The sequence below is a fragment of the Canis lupus genome, chromosome X (assembly GCF_003254725.2).
Source record: "Canis lupus dingo isolate Sandy chromosome X, ASM325472v2, whole genome shotgun sequence".
NCBI lineage: Eukaryota > Metazoa > Chordata > Mammalia > Carnivora > Canidae > Canis > Canis lupus.
In genome coordinates this window covers 95,602,153-95,617,876 of record NC_064281.1, presented here as the reverse complement: position 1 = coordinate 95,617,876, position 15,724 = coordinate 95,602,153, and the positions used below count along the sequence as shown (strand labels likewise).

The window sequence follows — 15,724 nt, the reverse complement described above, 5'->3', positions numbered from 1 at the left end:
GACCTACAGTTGGAAATGATTGAGGGCTTTTAGTAGCATAGGGGAAATTATTTTTTAAGAATATTTTATTTATTTATTTGACACACACACACAGAACACAAGCAGGAGGAGCAGGAGCAGGAGTAGGAGTGGGAGAGGGAGAAACAGACTCCCCACTGAGCAGAGAGCCCAGTCTAATGCAGGGCTTGATCCCAGGACCCTGGGATCATGACCTGAGCTGGCAGAGGCTTAACAGACGGAGCCATCCAGAGCCCCTCATAGGGGAAATTAAAGAGAATTTACTAGGTACTGATTCAGGATTGATGAGTCAGGGATAATGAATTTATTAGAATAGTTCATGAGTTAGGACAAAAAGAAGGAAGAAACAGGGAAAGCGTAACTGTGATTATAATAGAGTCCTGTATTGGTTGTTGAGATAGCTCAACAAAGAAATTTACTGAAGTTCTATTAAGCATTTCCTAACATGGTCAGAACCCAGAGAGTAGTATCTTGATCAGGTCAGATGGCTAAAAGGAGAGCAGACTTGGCTTGAAGAGGATGAACCTGCTACCCAGCTGCTCTGATCTTAGGGACTTTGGGGGTAGATCTCAGGGACTTTTGGGCCTGGGTAGATAGATATTGGTTAAAAGGATAGGCCCAGTTTAGTCCTGAGCCCTCAAGATCAGTGTCCTTGAAGTTCTAGGCCGAGGAGGGAAAAGAAGACCAGAAAATAGGGAGACAACTTGGAATCCCTGGAAGGGATTGATGAGATACACATGGATTAAAATTCTTACTGAGAGAATGAGATTGTATTGCAGTTTACATTGTATAAATTGTACCCTGTAATTCTCTTAATATGTTTGAGCTGACCATGTGTTTAGCTCCAGTGGCCAGGATATTGGGAAATGGCACTAAGACTGGAAAGGGGAGAAGGGCCAGGAAAATGTGAACACGTTTGATGATAAATTCCTTTCTCTTGATTCTCAGTGATGGCAATAGAAAGTAAACTGAAGTCAATCAGTGCTATGACATCTGGGGAGAACTGTAGAACCCTTAGAAGACAATTTTATTACATCACCAAAATCGGTGTCTCTTGTAAATTATGAGTTGAGCTTAATATAATAAATAGTATGTAATCATTAAAGCAATAATCTTGAGATCAACTTTGTAATCCTGTCAATCCTGGTTGAATTTTTTTGATGTTTGGCATTAAGAGCTAATTATTTTATGTCCTCCATAATCATAAAATTGTTTGACAGATTTTCTGAATAATTACTGAAACTCAGGGAGGTCTCAGTTTCTTTTCTTTTTTTTTTAAGAGGGGTCTCTTCCCTGGGCCCCATGCTTTATTTTTTTTTTAAGATTTTATTTATTTATTCATGAGAGAGAGAGGCAGAGACACAGGCAGAGGGAGAAGCAGGCTCCATGCAGGGAGCCCGACCTTGGACTCGATCCCGGGTCTCCAGGATCATGCCCCGGGCTGAAGGCGGCGCTAAACCCCTGAGCCACCAGGGCTGCCCCTCAGTTTTTTAATATTTCAATAGGAAGAAAATAAAAATCATGAATAAATTTTTGTTTGCTGACTGGAATTGTAATTCAAAATAGGATGTTAAAAATATTCTTTTAACACTGTCTTTTCATAGAGTTGATGCCAGGTAGCTTGGTTAGAACATGGTACATAGGGGATCCCTGGGTGGCTCAGCGGTTTAGCGCCTGCCTTTGGCCAAGGGCGCGATCCTGGAGACCCGGGATCGAGTTCCACATTGGGCTCCCGGTGCATGGAGCCTGCTTCTCCCTCTGCCTGTGTCTCTGCCTCTCTCTCTCTCTCTCTCTCTCTGTGTGACTATAAGTCTTACATTTTTCTTCAAAAAAAAAAAAAAAAAGAACATGGTACATGGTACCAAGGTGGCCAAGGTCAGAGGTTTAATCTTCATAGGTATTAAGATCTTTAGTGTTAGGAGATCTTTTTTGTCACCTAGTTCAGCTTTCCACCTAAGGAAGAAATCTCTTCTTCAGCATCTCTAACGTGTTGTCATTTAAACTTTGCTTGAATATTTCCATTTTTACAAACATTATTGTTTCAAAGTTTTGTTGCTTCCAGTACCATGGCATGTAGCTCCTGTGTAATCAACATATCATTTTATGGATATGCCATTCGTCACAGGGTCAGTCTCCAGTATCAGGAAAAATTAATCCTAAGCATTCATATGCATATGAAGGACAGCTCATGCTTACTATAGTTGCGAATTTTTTTCCAAATTCAGAATGAGACATTTTAAAATTAGGTAGCTTTAAAGAAAATAAGTATCTTACTATATAGTGCTGGAGACAGTCTAGAAAAAATCAAACTTTTGTCTTTTTTTCTTCCATCATTATAGATATTGAGACGAATTGTTTAGAAGAAAAAAGCAAGAGAGACTATTTTACACAATTGGTATTAGCATGTTTGGTAAGTTATAAAAAATACTTTCCCTTTCTAGATTTTTACATTTAACAGTTGTAATCACAGCTAATCATGTTAATGGAGGACGATATTGACATTCCTTTGGCTATTCATTATAAGGTGAGATTTGGATCTTGAAATGGAATGCTTTGTAAAATTAGAATGATAAGTACTTTTGTGAAATATGCAGGTCTCATATCACATAAACTATCTGTATATATCAAAATTTGGTGATATTCCTGACCTAGTAAGTTCCTAAATAAGGAAAAGGTAAGAATCTATTAAATCAGTAGAAGTGATGTGGACAGCTTTTAAACTGAAGAGTTTTTCATAAACTCTTTATTAGGCAAGGAGGAAAAGAATGGAGGTAGTTTAAAAATAATAAATTCTAGAACTTGTCATAATCATTGTCTAGTAAACTATTTTATGTTCATACATTTAGAACCAAGGAGAAATGCTATTACTCAGACCTGGAAGATGTCCTTGTCTTTGGTCTACTAGAATTTGACTTAAACAGTAGAAACTCATGAAGGCTGAAGTGCTGTTAATCTTAAAGAAAAATTCAATTTTAATCAGAATTTCATCTGTAGTTCTTGTCATTTGTACGCTGTATACAGCATGCATATAATTTTTTAGTGAGTTTTATTTAAAGAGCTGTATGTCACACTTTTCAATATTTGAAGTCATCGTTTTTGTTAAATTGAAGTTCCAAGCTTTTTTTAAAAAATAAATTGAAAGTTGTTGATATATATTTAAATGTGATTTTAATATTTTTATTGGGGAAAAGTTATTTTGAATGTACTTAAATTGTGGATATGCTAAGGAATAAACGGCCTTTAATATTTTTTAATACAGTATTTAGTTTCAGACACAGTTCTAAAGGAACGCCTGGATCCAGAAACATTGGAATCATTAGGGCTTATCAAACAATCACAGCAGTTTAATCAAAAGTCCGTTAAAATCAAGACAAAACTCTTGTAAGTACATATATCTTTGTGTTGCAGATCAAATATCTGAGTATGTTTTCTTAGTTCTCATTTTGAATACTAGAAGTTTCTAAAGGCAGTTTGAAGTTTTCTTTTTTGTTGCTGCTGTTGGAATGTCTTATGATTTTTCCTTTTGAAAGAAGCCTAGGATTATTGAGTCAGCAGTGAACTTTACCTGTGTGAAACCAATGTTAATTTTTTTCTATATTAGAAGTTAAAATAATATTCAGTGCTTTTATTATTACTAATAAAATAATTTACAAGTATGGTTATACCCTAGGGTACATTCTTAGTCAACAGTGGAAATAGTGGTATGTTATTGTTCCTTTGGATTAGCAGTATTCTTTGTGTTACTGGTTTTCCCTGTGTAATTAACATTGAGATGTTTCTTATGAATCATTGTTATGTTCTATTTTAAAAGATAGACAAAGAAGTAAACTTTCAACAACTATTCTTATAATTGTTCTATATAGTAGATATGAAAATTCAGTGAGAATACAGTACTTGTATGTAAGCTTGTTAATTGAATTAATTTTATTCCCTTTATGATGTTTATCTAATTTCAGTTATAAGCAGCAAAAATTCAATTTGTTAAGAGAAGAGAATGAAGGTTATGCCAAGCTGATTGCTGAATTGGGGCAAGATTTATCTGGAAATATTACTAGTGATTTAATCTTAGAAAATATCAAATCTTTAATAGGTAAGACATATCTATGTGATAGTAAGTTTTTCTAAACTGTTGGAGAATAACCATAAAGACAAAAAGTGGATTTCACCCAGTATTTTTCTTTTTTTAATTAAGAAATGATGGGACACCTGGGTGGCTCAGTGTTTGAGCATCTGCCTTTGGCTGAAGGCATGATTCAGGGTCTTGGGATCGAGTCCTGCATCAGGCCCCTCGAAGGGTGCTTGCTTCTCCCTCTGCCTCTCTCTCTCTCTTTCATGAATAATTAAATGAAATCTTAAAAAAAGAAGTGTCTAGCTTGTACTTTAAAGATTTTATCAGTACTAATAAAATTTGGGATGATATTTATGAAAAATCTTTTTTTGTCACTGTTACCTGTGTGTATTAGTTTCTTTTCTCTCTAGTATTTCTACCTTTAATTTTTAAGTATTTCTCAGTAACTTTATAGAGGGCAGAAAATAAGAACATGTGAAACTTTAATAAAATCTTCATTGAACTCTCGAAACATGGTGATGTTTAGTTCTTTTGAGCTTGACTTTAAAAATACCTTTACAAGAAACTTTGATACATATCTTGCTTTATCATTACAACAGCTTATTTATTTATTTATGCATATTTTTTATTGGGGTTCGATTTGCCACCATAGAGCATAACACCCAGTGCTCATCCTGTCAAGTGCCCCCCTCAGTGCCCGTTACCCAGTCACCCCATCCCCCTGCCGACCTCCCCCTCCACCACCCCTTGTTCATTTCCCAGAGTTAGGAGTCTCTCATGTTCTGTCACCCTCACTAATATTTCTCGTTCATTTTCTCTCCTTTCCTCTTTATTCCCTTTCACTATTTTTTATATTCCCCAAATGAATGGGACCATATAATGTTTGTCCTCCAATTGACTTATTTCACTCAGCCTAATACCCTCCAGTTCCATCCATGTTGAAGCAAATGGTGGGTATATGTCCTTTCTAATGCCTGAGTAATATTCCATTGTATACATAGACCACATCTTCTTTATCCAGTCATCTTTCGATGGACACTGAGGCTCCTTCCACAGTTTGGCTGTTGTGGACATTGCTGCTATAAACATTGGGGCGCAGGTGTCCTGCTGTTTCACTGCATCTGTATTTGTATCTTTGGGGTAAATCCTCAGTAGTGCAATTGCTGGGTCATAGGGTAGCTCTATTTTTAACTCTCTGAGGAACCTCCACACAGTTTTGCAGAGTGGCTGCACTAGTTCACATTCCCACCGACAGTGCAAGAGGGTTCCCCTTTCTCCACATCCTCTCCAACATTTGTACAACAGCTTATTTAAAATAAGTGTGGCAGGTATTGTAAAAGATAGGGAAGTGTTACTCTCCCTACCTTTTAAATAGAATTTCTTTAGCATTAATCTTTTTTATTTGCATTGAGCATTTGGAGGAAATAGTTGGCTTCTGTAGAAAGGAGGAATGAATGGTAGAAAACTAGGGTAGTCCTGATTTTTCAGAATGGAAAGAGATTTTGCTATTACTTGTTAGGTGTGCTATCTTAGGGAAGATTTCACAACACCTAGATGTTTTAGATTTTGAGACCTGTTGGAGAAGTCATGTTCCCTGCATTACTGGTTATATTTTAGGTGATGCTTATGCTCGACTTCTCAATTTTTTTTCCTCTGCTTTTGAAATATATGTATGAGTAAGAGAGAGGAAGTGTCCCAATCTTCATTCCCTTCCTCCATTCCTGTGTATAGAAATCCAGATAGAACTAGATTTACTACAGTTACCTTTGTTTTTACCTTAGGCTTTCGGTGATCAGCAGGTGTAGCAGATAAATAACTTTTACTTTAAATTTATCTTTTTAAAAAAGTTTTTATTTAAATTCCTATTAACACAGTGTAGTATTAGTTTCAGGTGTACAATATAGTGATTCACCACTTCCATACAAAACCCAGTGTTCATCACAAGTGTTCTCTTCAATCCCCATCACCCGTTTCACCCATCCCTCTCCCACCTTTGAAGTGAGTGTAGTTCTGGCAGCTGATTTATTCTCTTTGCTACTTCCTCCTGTTATCAATTTACCACTAAGACTAGTGGGCTGTGGGCTGCAGGGCTCTTATCTGTGTGGCATGACCTATTTTTAAAAAGCCTCCAAAGGGTTTCCTTTCTATTCTTTTCAGGGTAGGCTCTACATTTTTCCTACAGCATTTTGATCTAGCTTGAGATGCTTGCTTTGTAGTATTGCTTTCCTATAGCTTTGTCATTCCTTACATCCTTCCATGTACTCTTTTAAGATGATATTTCTCAGATAAAAAAATTTTTTTTTAAAGATTTATTTATTTGAGAGAGAGAACGAACACAGAAATGGGGGAAGCGGGAGAGGCAGATTCTCTGCTGAGCAGGGAGCCCAATGCAGGGTTCCATCCCAGGACTCTAGGATCATAACCTGAGCTGAGGGCAGATGCTTAACCAATTGAGCCACCCAGGTGCCCCTCACATTAAAAATTCTTATGCTAAAAAAAAATTCTTATGCTGTGTAAGCTCCTCAATTATTCTTGTGTTTCTGTTTTATCTATTTGTTGATAATTCTTGTCCTTGTTTCTTCTAAGTTTTGTCTTTGTGGGTTTATACCTTTTTAGTTCTTTGTTATTTTAGGACATTTCAAAGAGGAATTTTCTTGAAGGTATGCTTTTATCTAACTGGGAAAATATACACTACTTTCTTACCTTGAACTTGGCTCTCATATAGAACAGGTTATGTTACTGTCTCTGAAGAACAGTGTGGTAGTCACAACTGCAGTCTCACAATATACCAAGTGGACCTCCAAGCAGACTAGGCCAGAAGCACTCACATGTTACCTCCTCAGTATAGTCTTCCCTGACCATCCCCCTCAACACTCCCTTTCATTCACTGTATTTTCTTCTGAACACTTATCACCATATAATATGAAATGCATTTTATTTTCTACCCGCCCCCGGAACATCAGCTTCATGAAAACAGTGGTTTTTGTTTTGTTCAGTACTTCAGAACCTGGTATGAAGGTCCCAAGTAAATATTTGTTGAAAAATGAATGAGTATTTCTCTCTTTCTTGCAGAGTTTACAGTGATTCTTAGCCTCTTTTCCTTGACATGGAGGGTTTTTTTTATTTTTAAAGATTTTATTTATTTATTTGAGAGAGAGATCATGAGCAGGGAGGAAGGGCAGACGGAGGAGCAGGCTCTCCGCTGAACAGGGAGCCCAGTGTGGGACCCAATCCCAGGACGGGATCATGACCTGAGCCAAAGGCAAATGCTTAACCAACTGAGCCACCCAAGTGCCCCAATGTGGAAGATTTTAATAAGCTCATCTCCCTGACTCAGTGTTTGTTTCTCTCTGGCTAGCTGAGTCTGTCCTCTCCCCTATTGTCTGAGGAAAGAATTTTTCATCAACATGGAGATTGAGGTTAAGACTCCCAATTCCAATGAGTACTTGTTGAGTGTTAAAATTTATTGGATGCAGATTCCACGCAGGCCTTGTCTCATCTGGCCAGAGCAGTTCACTGACCTAGCATCTTATTTTCAAGACATCTTTAAACAAGTTTCCCCTTGTTTATTCCCATCATTTTCTCTGTAGAGCAATCTGGACGTAATACCTCATACAAAGCTATCTTGGGTCTGATCTCCTTCACTAGCCATTGGCAGAACTGATACCTAATTTGGGAGGTATGCATTTAAATGCACTTATGTTTCAGGGCACTTGGCCTGATCAGGAGAAATCCTTATCATCCTTAATTAAAATCTAATAAATTGCTCCCTAAAAGATTCTGACACATCAAAATGTTTGTATCCTAAATGTAATAAAAATGTTTATATCCTGTCAGATAGGGACTGTTTACTGCATGAGTAAGCAAAGAAGAATCATGAATCTGTTTGGTGGTTGTGATCTCAAGTCTGACGCTAATTTTAAAAAACTTATTAAACGAGAATGGATAGTTATTAGGAGGGTCTTTAGCTACCAAGTTCTAGACCCCACACAAATGAACCCTGCATCAGGATGGCAAAAAGCATCTTTTAGAAATTCAAAGAAAGATACCAGAGATGGACATCTTTGATTGTTGAACTAAACTATAAGCACTATTCTTCTGAATGCCCTTAAAAAAGAGTAATAGGTATTCCTTTTCTTTCTTTTAAATTAGGACTCAGGAAACTTTTTCTATAAAGGATGAGTTAGTAAATATTTGTTTGCTTTGTGGGCCATGTGGTGTCTGTTGCAACTATTCAACTCTGCCTTTGTAGTTTTAAAGCAACCATAGACAATATGTAAATAAATGTGTTCTAGTACAACTTTATTTATAGAAACTGAATGGATTTGACCCATAGGCCACACAATGCTGATTTCTGCTCTAAATCAGAAGTTCTGGCTAAAAAGTAGTCCTGGACTAACGTGAGTGTAGTTTTAGGGAGTGGAAATAGTTTTTCCTAGTTTTGGGTTTAGTGGTCCAGGATCTTTTTGGCCTAGGCTCTAACCCTTTCCTTCTCACTCAGAACCCAAGCCCTCTTCTCCAAACCTCAGGACCTTAATTTGTTGCCTGGTTTCCAAGATTGTAGATTTGGCTGTGGGTGGGGAAAGATAGGGTGAGAATCTGCACATTTAGTCTCACAAGTTCTCTTAGCTGCTTGGCAGGTGACCAGAGAGAGATTAAAATAAGACCCCAAGTCGAATGATTCTTGTGTATATTATGGGACATTTAACCCCTTTGACTAAGTTATCTTGAGTGCACTTTGTATTTTATTTTTGGACCAATCTGGATGTAAGAGCCTTTTAGCCTAGAAGCATTTTATCTGTTTGAACTTTCCACTGTCCCTTGAAAAGGGAAGCCCAGTTGACTGCCTCCTTTGTGTTTTTGCTTTATTGAAGTTTCTTTACTGTATACTAGTTATAAAGTTTTTTTCTGCTATGAAAAAGATGACTGCTGGGCTGCCTGGGTGGCTCAGTCAGTTAAGCATCTGCCTTTGGCTCAGGTCATGATCTCAGGGTCCTGGGATAGAGCCCTGCTTTGGGCTCCCTGATCAGATGGGAGCTTGCTTCTCCCTCTCCCTCTGCCTCTGCCTCTGGCCCGCCCCCTGCTTGTACTCTCTCTTTCACTCTGTCTCAAATAAATAATAAATACAAAACTTAAAAAAAGGAAAAAGACAGCTATTGGAGTTCTCAAGCATAGATTTTTTTTTCCTTAAAATTGTACTTTTGTTAGGTGCATTTCTCTGCATCTTGGTTCTCTGGTTTTTTCCTTGAGATGTACAGTTTTTTGCAAATATTATTTCTTAGAAATAAGGTTTTTATTAGCCTGTTTTAGTCCGTTTGGACTGCTATAACAAAGTTACCACATATTGGGTGGTTTATAAACAATAGAAATGTATCTCTCAGAGTTCTGGAAGCTGGAAGTCCAAAATCAGGGTTTTTAGTGAAGGCCTCCTTTAGGTTGCAGACTTCTGAGTTCTTGCTGTATCCTCACATGGTGGAAGGGGCAGGGAAGCTCTATTTTTTTAAGGGCATTAATCTCATTCATGAGAGCTCTGCTCTAGTGAATAACCTAATCACCCCTCAAAGCCCCCACCTCCTAAATACCATCACATAGGGGATTAGAATTTCCACATACGAATTTTTGGGGGCAGCCTGGGTGGCTCAGCGGTTAAGCATCTGCCTTCAGCCCAGGGCATGATTCTGGAGACCCCGGATCGGGTCCCACATCCGGCTCCCTGCATGGAGCCTGCTTCTCCCTCTGCCTGTGTCTCTGCTTCTCTCTCTCTCTCTCTCATAAATAAATAAAATCTTTTTTTTAAAGGAATTTTTGGTGGAAGGGTCCAAGCACTCAAACTACAGCATAGCCTGTTTCTAAAGTAATTCTAGATGCTAGATCATGTCCTTTTGTTCAAGACGTGGTTTTTCTCTGTCTCATAAGGTCCTTTCTGTGTGGAACATGATAATTGAAGCTATTCTGTTTTCTCATCTCAAGTGTACAGGCTGGACATTTCTCCCAGTCATGTTTACAATATTACCTTGGGATTTCTTTCCTGTTAGGAATCTCAATTTGGCATATTCCTCAAACAGCCATTGTAAGTTGAACCTATAATTTTTTTTTTGCCTCTAGTTGCAATCACTTTCTCTAATAATGACTATTGCCATCTTGTCTGTCTTTGGGAAAATTTCAGTTACTTTTCAGTGCATTTCTAAAAAGATACATTCAAAAGGTGTAAATTCTGTTTTTAGACATTTTATTAATCTCCATATCACAAGTGCCTGGCACATAGCAGTTGGTTAATGAATGTTTATTTAAATGAAGGACTGCATCCATGGCCATTACAGGTCTGTTACTGTTACTGCTTTATTTTTCTACTTGTTCCCTGCTTGTTCCTCAGAAGACATAAAGGCATTATATGTGTGCATATATCCCTAGTGTAGCTGGTGATAGAGGTAGGGAGCTAAGCATATGATCTCTTTCAAGATCACCTGACTTGATTCTTGGGCTACACAAAAGCCTTTCTAAGATGGTTGAGCACAAGAATGCTTCTGTTTTACCACAGCTGCCATTAGAAAAAAAAATATTTTGGACATTCCAAGCTTGCTTATTGTTACTAGAGTCTTATTCTATATGAAATAACTGTTATCTAGCAAATATTTTTTTAATATTTTATTTATTTATGAGAGAGAGAGAGGCAGAGACACAGGCAGAGGGAGAAGCAGGCTCCAATGCAGGGAGCCCAATGTGGGACTCGATCCGGGGTCTCCAGGATCACACCCTGGGCCAAAGGCGGTGCCAGACCGCTGAGCCAGGACTGCCCACCTAGCAAATCTTTAAGGTTTAAAAATCATCTTTCGGGATCCCTGGGTGGCGCAGTGGTTTGGCGCCTGCCTTTGGCCCAGGGCGCGATCCTGGAGACCCGGGATCGAATCCCACGTCGGGCTCCCAGTGCATGGAGCCTGCTTCTCCCTCTGCCTATGTCTCTGCCTCTCTCTCTCTCTCTATCATAAATAATAAATAAAAATTTAAAAAAAAATCATCTTTCTAAATCTGTGGTTTGGTTACTTTTTCCATCTTATGGAGCAGAGGTCACTCTATTTAGTTGCAATAAATTTGAGACATTTAATAGAAAATTCATAAGCCAGTTTTTCTTTTGTGAAAGATGCAAAGGTTGATATCTGTCATAAATAAAAGTACATATCTTCTCTTTTAGATTACTGCCTTAAATTGCACCTACAAAGAAACTGGTAGTTACTTGACAGTACAGATCACTGATAGAATAGTCTTGATACAGTAGTACTGTTAAAAAAAAGCAATAATGAGGGTGGTTCACATTGTAGCACATTGAAAATATAAACTTGAAAACAGTGTGAATGAAGCACAATATTCCCATGTGCCATGTTATTCTAGTCATTTCACAAGTTTTGTGTATGTAGCTTGATGGGTAATTATCAACCAGCAATTTTTCAAAATTAAATTATATTTAATGTATCTTTTGTCATCTATTATCAGAGTATTCATTTTTATTTTTTATTTAGTGATTGGATTTTCATATTTAGTAAATTAGGAGCAGTTATAAGGCTGGAGAATTTGCTAGGTCTTACTTTCAGTGTTTACTGTCAGTGTTAGAATAGTTTAGAAGCATTTTTTCAGTTTTATTGAGGCATACTTGACATACACTGTATATTTTAAGTGTATAGTTTGAGTTATAACGTGTATGCATCTGTGAAAACATCACTGCAGTCTAGATAATGCACATTTACCAGTGCCTTGTCCCCCCAAATTTCCTCATGCCCCTTTGTGTTTCATCTTTCTTCACTCTGTTTCCCCCTCTCCAGGCAACCACTGATATCTTTTCTGTCACTATAGATTAGTTTGCATTTTCTAGAATTCTTTTATATATGGAATCATATAGTGAGTATTCTTTTTTTGTCTGGCTTATTTCATTCAGCATAATTATTTTGTGATTCATCCATGTTGTTGCTTGTATTATTAGTTCTTTCCTTGTTTTTTTTCTGAGTAGTATTCTGCTGTTTTTATCTCAGTTACACTGTTCTATCGTTGATCCATTTACGTGCTGATAGACATTTGAGATTGTATTATTACAAGTAAAGCTGCTATCAAAGATGTGTACAAGTCTTTGTATGAACATAGACATTTATTTCTCTTTGATAAATACTTAGGAATGAATTGCCTGGATCAGGGTAGTTATAAGTTTAATTCTTAAGGAAACTGCTAGTTTTACAAAGTAGTTGTGCCATTTTACATTTTATATTTCCACTAGTAGCCTTTAAAAATTCCATTTGCTATTTTTTAAAGATTTTATTTTTTTATTCATGAGAGAAAGAGAGAGAGAGAGAGAGAGAGAGAGAGAGAGGCAGAGACACAGGCAGAGGGAGAGGCAGGTTCCCTGCAGGAAGCCCGATGTGGGACTTGATCCCGGGTCCTCAGGATCACACCCTGGGCTGAAGATGGCGCTAAACTGCTGAGCCACCCAGGCTGCCCCATTTGCTATTTTGGATTCATTTTTACATTCATAGGCCATACTTTTTGGGGGCACAGGGCGAGACAAAAATATTTAGAAGTTTTCTTCTCAGAACTTTTGGTAAATATTTCTTTGGAGAATTTATCAAAATCTGGAGCTCTTTTCAGTAAGACATGATCACTGTGTTAGTCTTTTTTCCCCTTAGAATGAGAAATAGAAGAAAATGTATTCTTTGGATTTCATAAAAAGAGGAAAGAAATACTTTTTATATTTGGAGAGTTTGGTTTTCCAAGTGATTGCTAAGATACTGTGAATCAGGTATTAGTTTTATAGCATTCAATGTGACTCTGAGTGTGGAGTTAATAGAAGTAACTCTGGAAATCTCATAAAATACCTTATATAAAAATTTTCTTTGAAAAATCTCCTAAGTCATCTATCTATAACTATAACAACACAGTTGTTCTTTCTTCCTCCAGCATTAGAAGAAATGAGTATTTATTTGTTTGCCTCAATGAAGTGGTTAGCTTGCATTTAGGAGTTATATCTACTGGAAAATAGGTAATTCAAAATTGTAGAATTCCATTCAGCTTGATGTACAAGACATATGGGAATTGATATAAACTGAGGGAACAGCAAGCAGATTGATATCTTATGCTCACTCTGGGTCATAAGCATACATTTTATTGTGAGGAAATGGTGGGTGGAATCGCCTGTATTGTTTACATTTATTTCTTTTTGTTGTGTGCAAATGGTTGTGCATATAATATGACTGTACTATAATATAATTATGGTACAGGTGAAGCTGAATGCAAGTGGAATTAATAATGTATTAAGAATAGGGTGGCTGATAAAAATGTCTATTAAATCTGTGTCTATTGGCCCTTTTTAGCTTACCCCCAAGAGATTAGGAAGGATAAGTAACCAATGGAACCTAGTTAGTGCTTCTTTTGCCTTCTTTTTCTGGCTCTGCCTAGATTGTTTTTCTCCTCTCTTGCCTGTGTTAGCTACACTCTTTGGTTATTTCTCCAACTCCTTGGTATTCTTCCATCTCTTCAGTATCAGTAGTATACTCGTTTTCCTCTTAGAATGTCTGCCCAAAACCATAGATATAAATTAGTGGTATGGTTATGGTTTATAGTTCTGTTGTATGTAGGATGAACTAAGTATTCTAAAAATGATGTTCTGCTTTTATGAACCTGAACTTTTAACTGTTTACCAACATTCTAATTGCTTTTTAAAACATGAAAGAAAACTCTTTACTTTAGTTGCCTAACTTGTAAATGCATTGATTGTCATATTTTACTGAGAATTAAAAATACAGAGCTGTTTAACTAGCCTGAGTAATCAAGAGTGTGGAATACAAGAAAGTTTACTTGACTGTGTATCGCAGGTCCTGGGCTTCAGCCCCAATTCTGTCATTAACCCCTTGGTAATCCTGGGCAAGTCATATTTCTCATCTGTAAAATATGGGGAATGGACTTGATCATCTTGAAAATTATTAAGATTATCCTCTGGTGTGGGGGAAGCAGACTTGTAAAAAGAAGTTGTTTTTAAAAACATTTTTATCTTATTATATGTTTTCCCTGAAAGTTAATGGTTTTATTAGAAATGATGTATAATCACTTTTGAATTTGTGTATATCTCCTCTGTTGCAGGATGCTTTAATCTGGATCCCAATAGAGTTTTGGATGTCATTTTAGAAGTGTTTGAATGCAGGCCAGAACATGATGACTTCTTTATATCTTTATTAGAATCTTACATGAGTATGTGTGAACCGCAAACACTGTGTCATATTCTTGGGTTCAAATTCAAATTTTACCAGGTAAAAAAAAAAATATGTAAGTGTATGTGTATACATATGTGTGTGTATGTGTGTGTTACAGAGAGTGATAAATCTCATTGTTTTATATGTACAACTTCAAATTTTATTTGTAAATGATTTGTTTCAGCTTGGCCATTCTAGCTAAGGAGGTAGATAAATGGATAGCTACAATGCCATATGATAAGTACTGTATTAGTAGTATGAATGATGTGATGTGAAAGCCTAGAGGAAAACATAATAAATTTTAGCCTTGGGAGAGATTAGAGAAGACTTTATAGATATAACCCTTTTTAAATCTGGTCCTTGAAGGATGAGTAGGAGTTGATTGAGAGTTGTCTGTTCAGAAATAACAAATACTGTGAGTGAAGACAAGGCAGTATAAATGTATATAACTGATTGAAAAAACGGTACATAGTCTGATGTGGCTGGATTGTAAGATACAGGGGAAAAAAGGGACAGGAAGTGAAATTGGAAAGGTAGGCACACTTTAGATTGTCAAGGGCCTTGACTACTGTGTTGAGTTAGAATTTTATTACACAGATGGTGACCATGGGAATTCTTTTATGGACGTGGATAAATTCTTGAGGCATTTTACATTATTTTTCTTTTAAACCACTATAATAATTATATCTAATAAATCTGTGCCTCCGATTATTTCTCTTTCAATCCATTTTTCATATTATTACTACTATTACATTCTTTTTTTTAATTAAAGATTTTATTTATTCATGAGAGAGAGAGAGGCAGAGACATAGGCAGAGGAATAAGCAGGCTCTCTGCAGAAGCCTGGTGTGGAACTCGATCATGGACCCCAGGATCACGCCCTGAGTCAAAGGCAGACGCTCAACAGCTGAGCCACCCAGGTGTCCCTCTACTGTTATATTCTAGAAGAGATCAAATTGACTGCTCCAAAACCTTTGTAGGATAAAATTCAAACTTCTAAACGTGGCAGAAAAGGCTCTTTACAATTTAGCCCTATTCTTTCTTTCCAGCCTCATCTTTAATAGTCCCCCCCCCCACTCAAATCTTAATATTCTAGTCATATTAAATTACTAGCCATTTTTTTGAACTTAGGTATAGATATTGTTTTATTTAGGCCTTTATTTATATGCAGTTCCTTATAACTAGAAACTCTTACTCAGCCCTCTCATCTGTCTTTTCTTTGTCTTGAGGACACTTCTATTCTTTTTTTTAAAAAAATATTTTATTTATTTATTCCTGAGAGACACAGAGAGAGAGAAGCAGGCTCCATGCAGGGAGCCCAATGTGGGACTTGATCCCGTGACTCCAGGATCATGCCCTGGGCCAAAGGCAGGCAACTAAACCGCTGAGCCACTCAGGGATCCCCCGAGGA

The 15,724-nt window shown here is 37.1% G+C and overlaps 1 protein-coding gene across 10 annotated transcripts in view; it reads left to right on the top strand.

The window, feature by feature from the left end:
• The window catches only part of THOC2 (THO complex 2), a 129,900-nt gene that overhangs the window by 45,204 nt on the left and 68,972 nt on the right, over positions 1-15,724 (top strand). For all 10 annotated transcript variants that reach the window (XM_049107489.1, XM_049107488.1, XM_035712265.2 and 7 more), the window contains 4 exons: positions 2,358-2,428; positions 3,278-3,399; positions 3,975-4,108; positions 14,204-14,370. In XM_049107489.1, the coding sequence (XP_048963446.1) occupies positions 2,358-2,428; positions 3,278-3,399; positions 3,975-4,108; positions 14,204-14,370 (494 nt within the window). The remainder of the gene's footprint in view (positions 1-2,357; positions 2,429-3,277; positions 3,400-3,974; positions 4,109-14,203; positions 14,371-15,724) is intronic.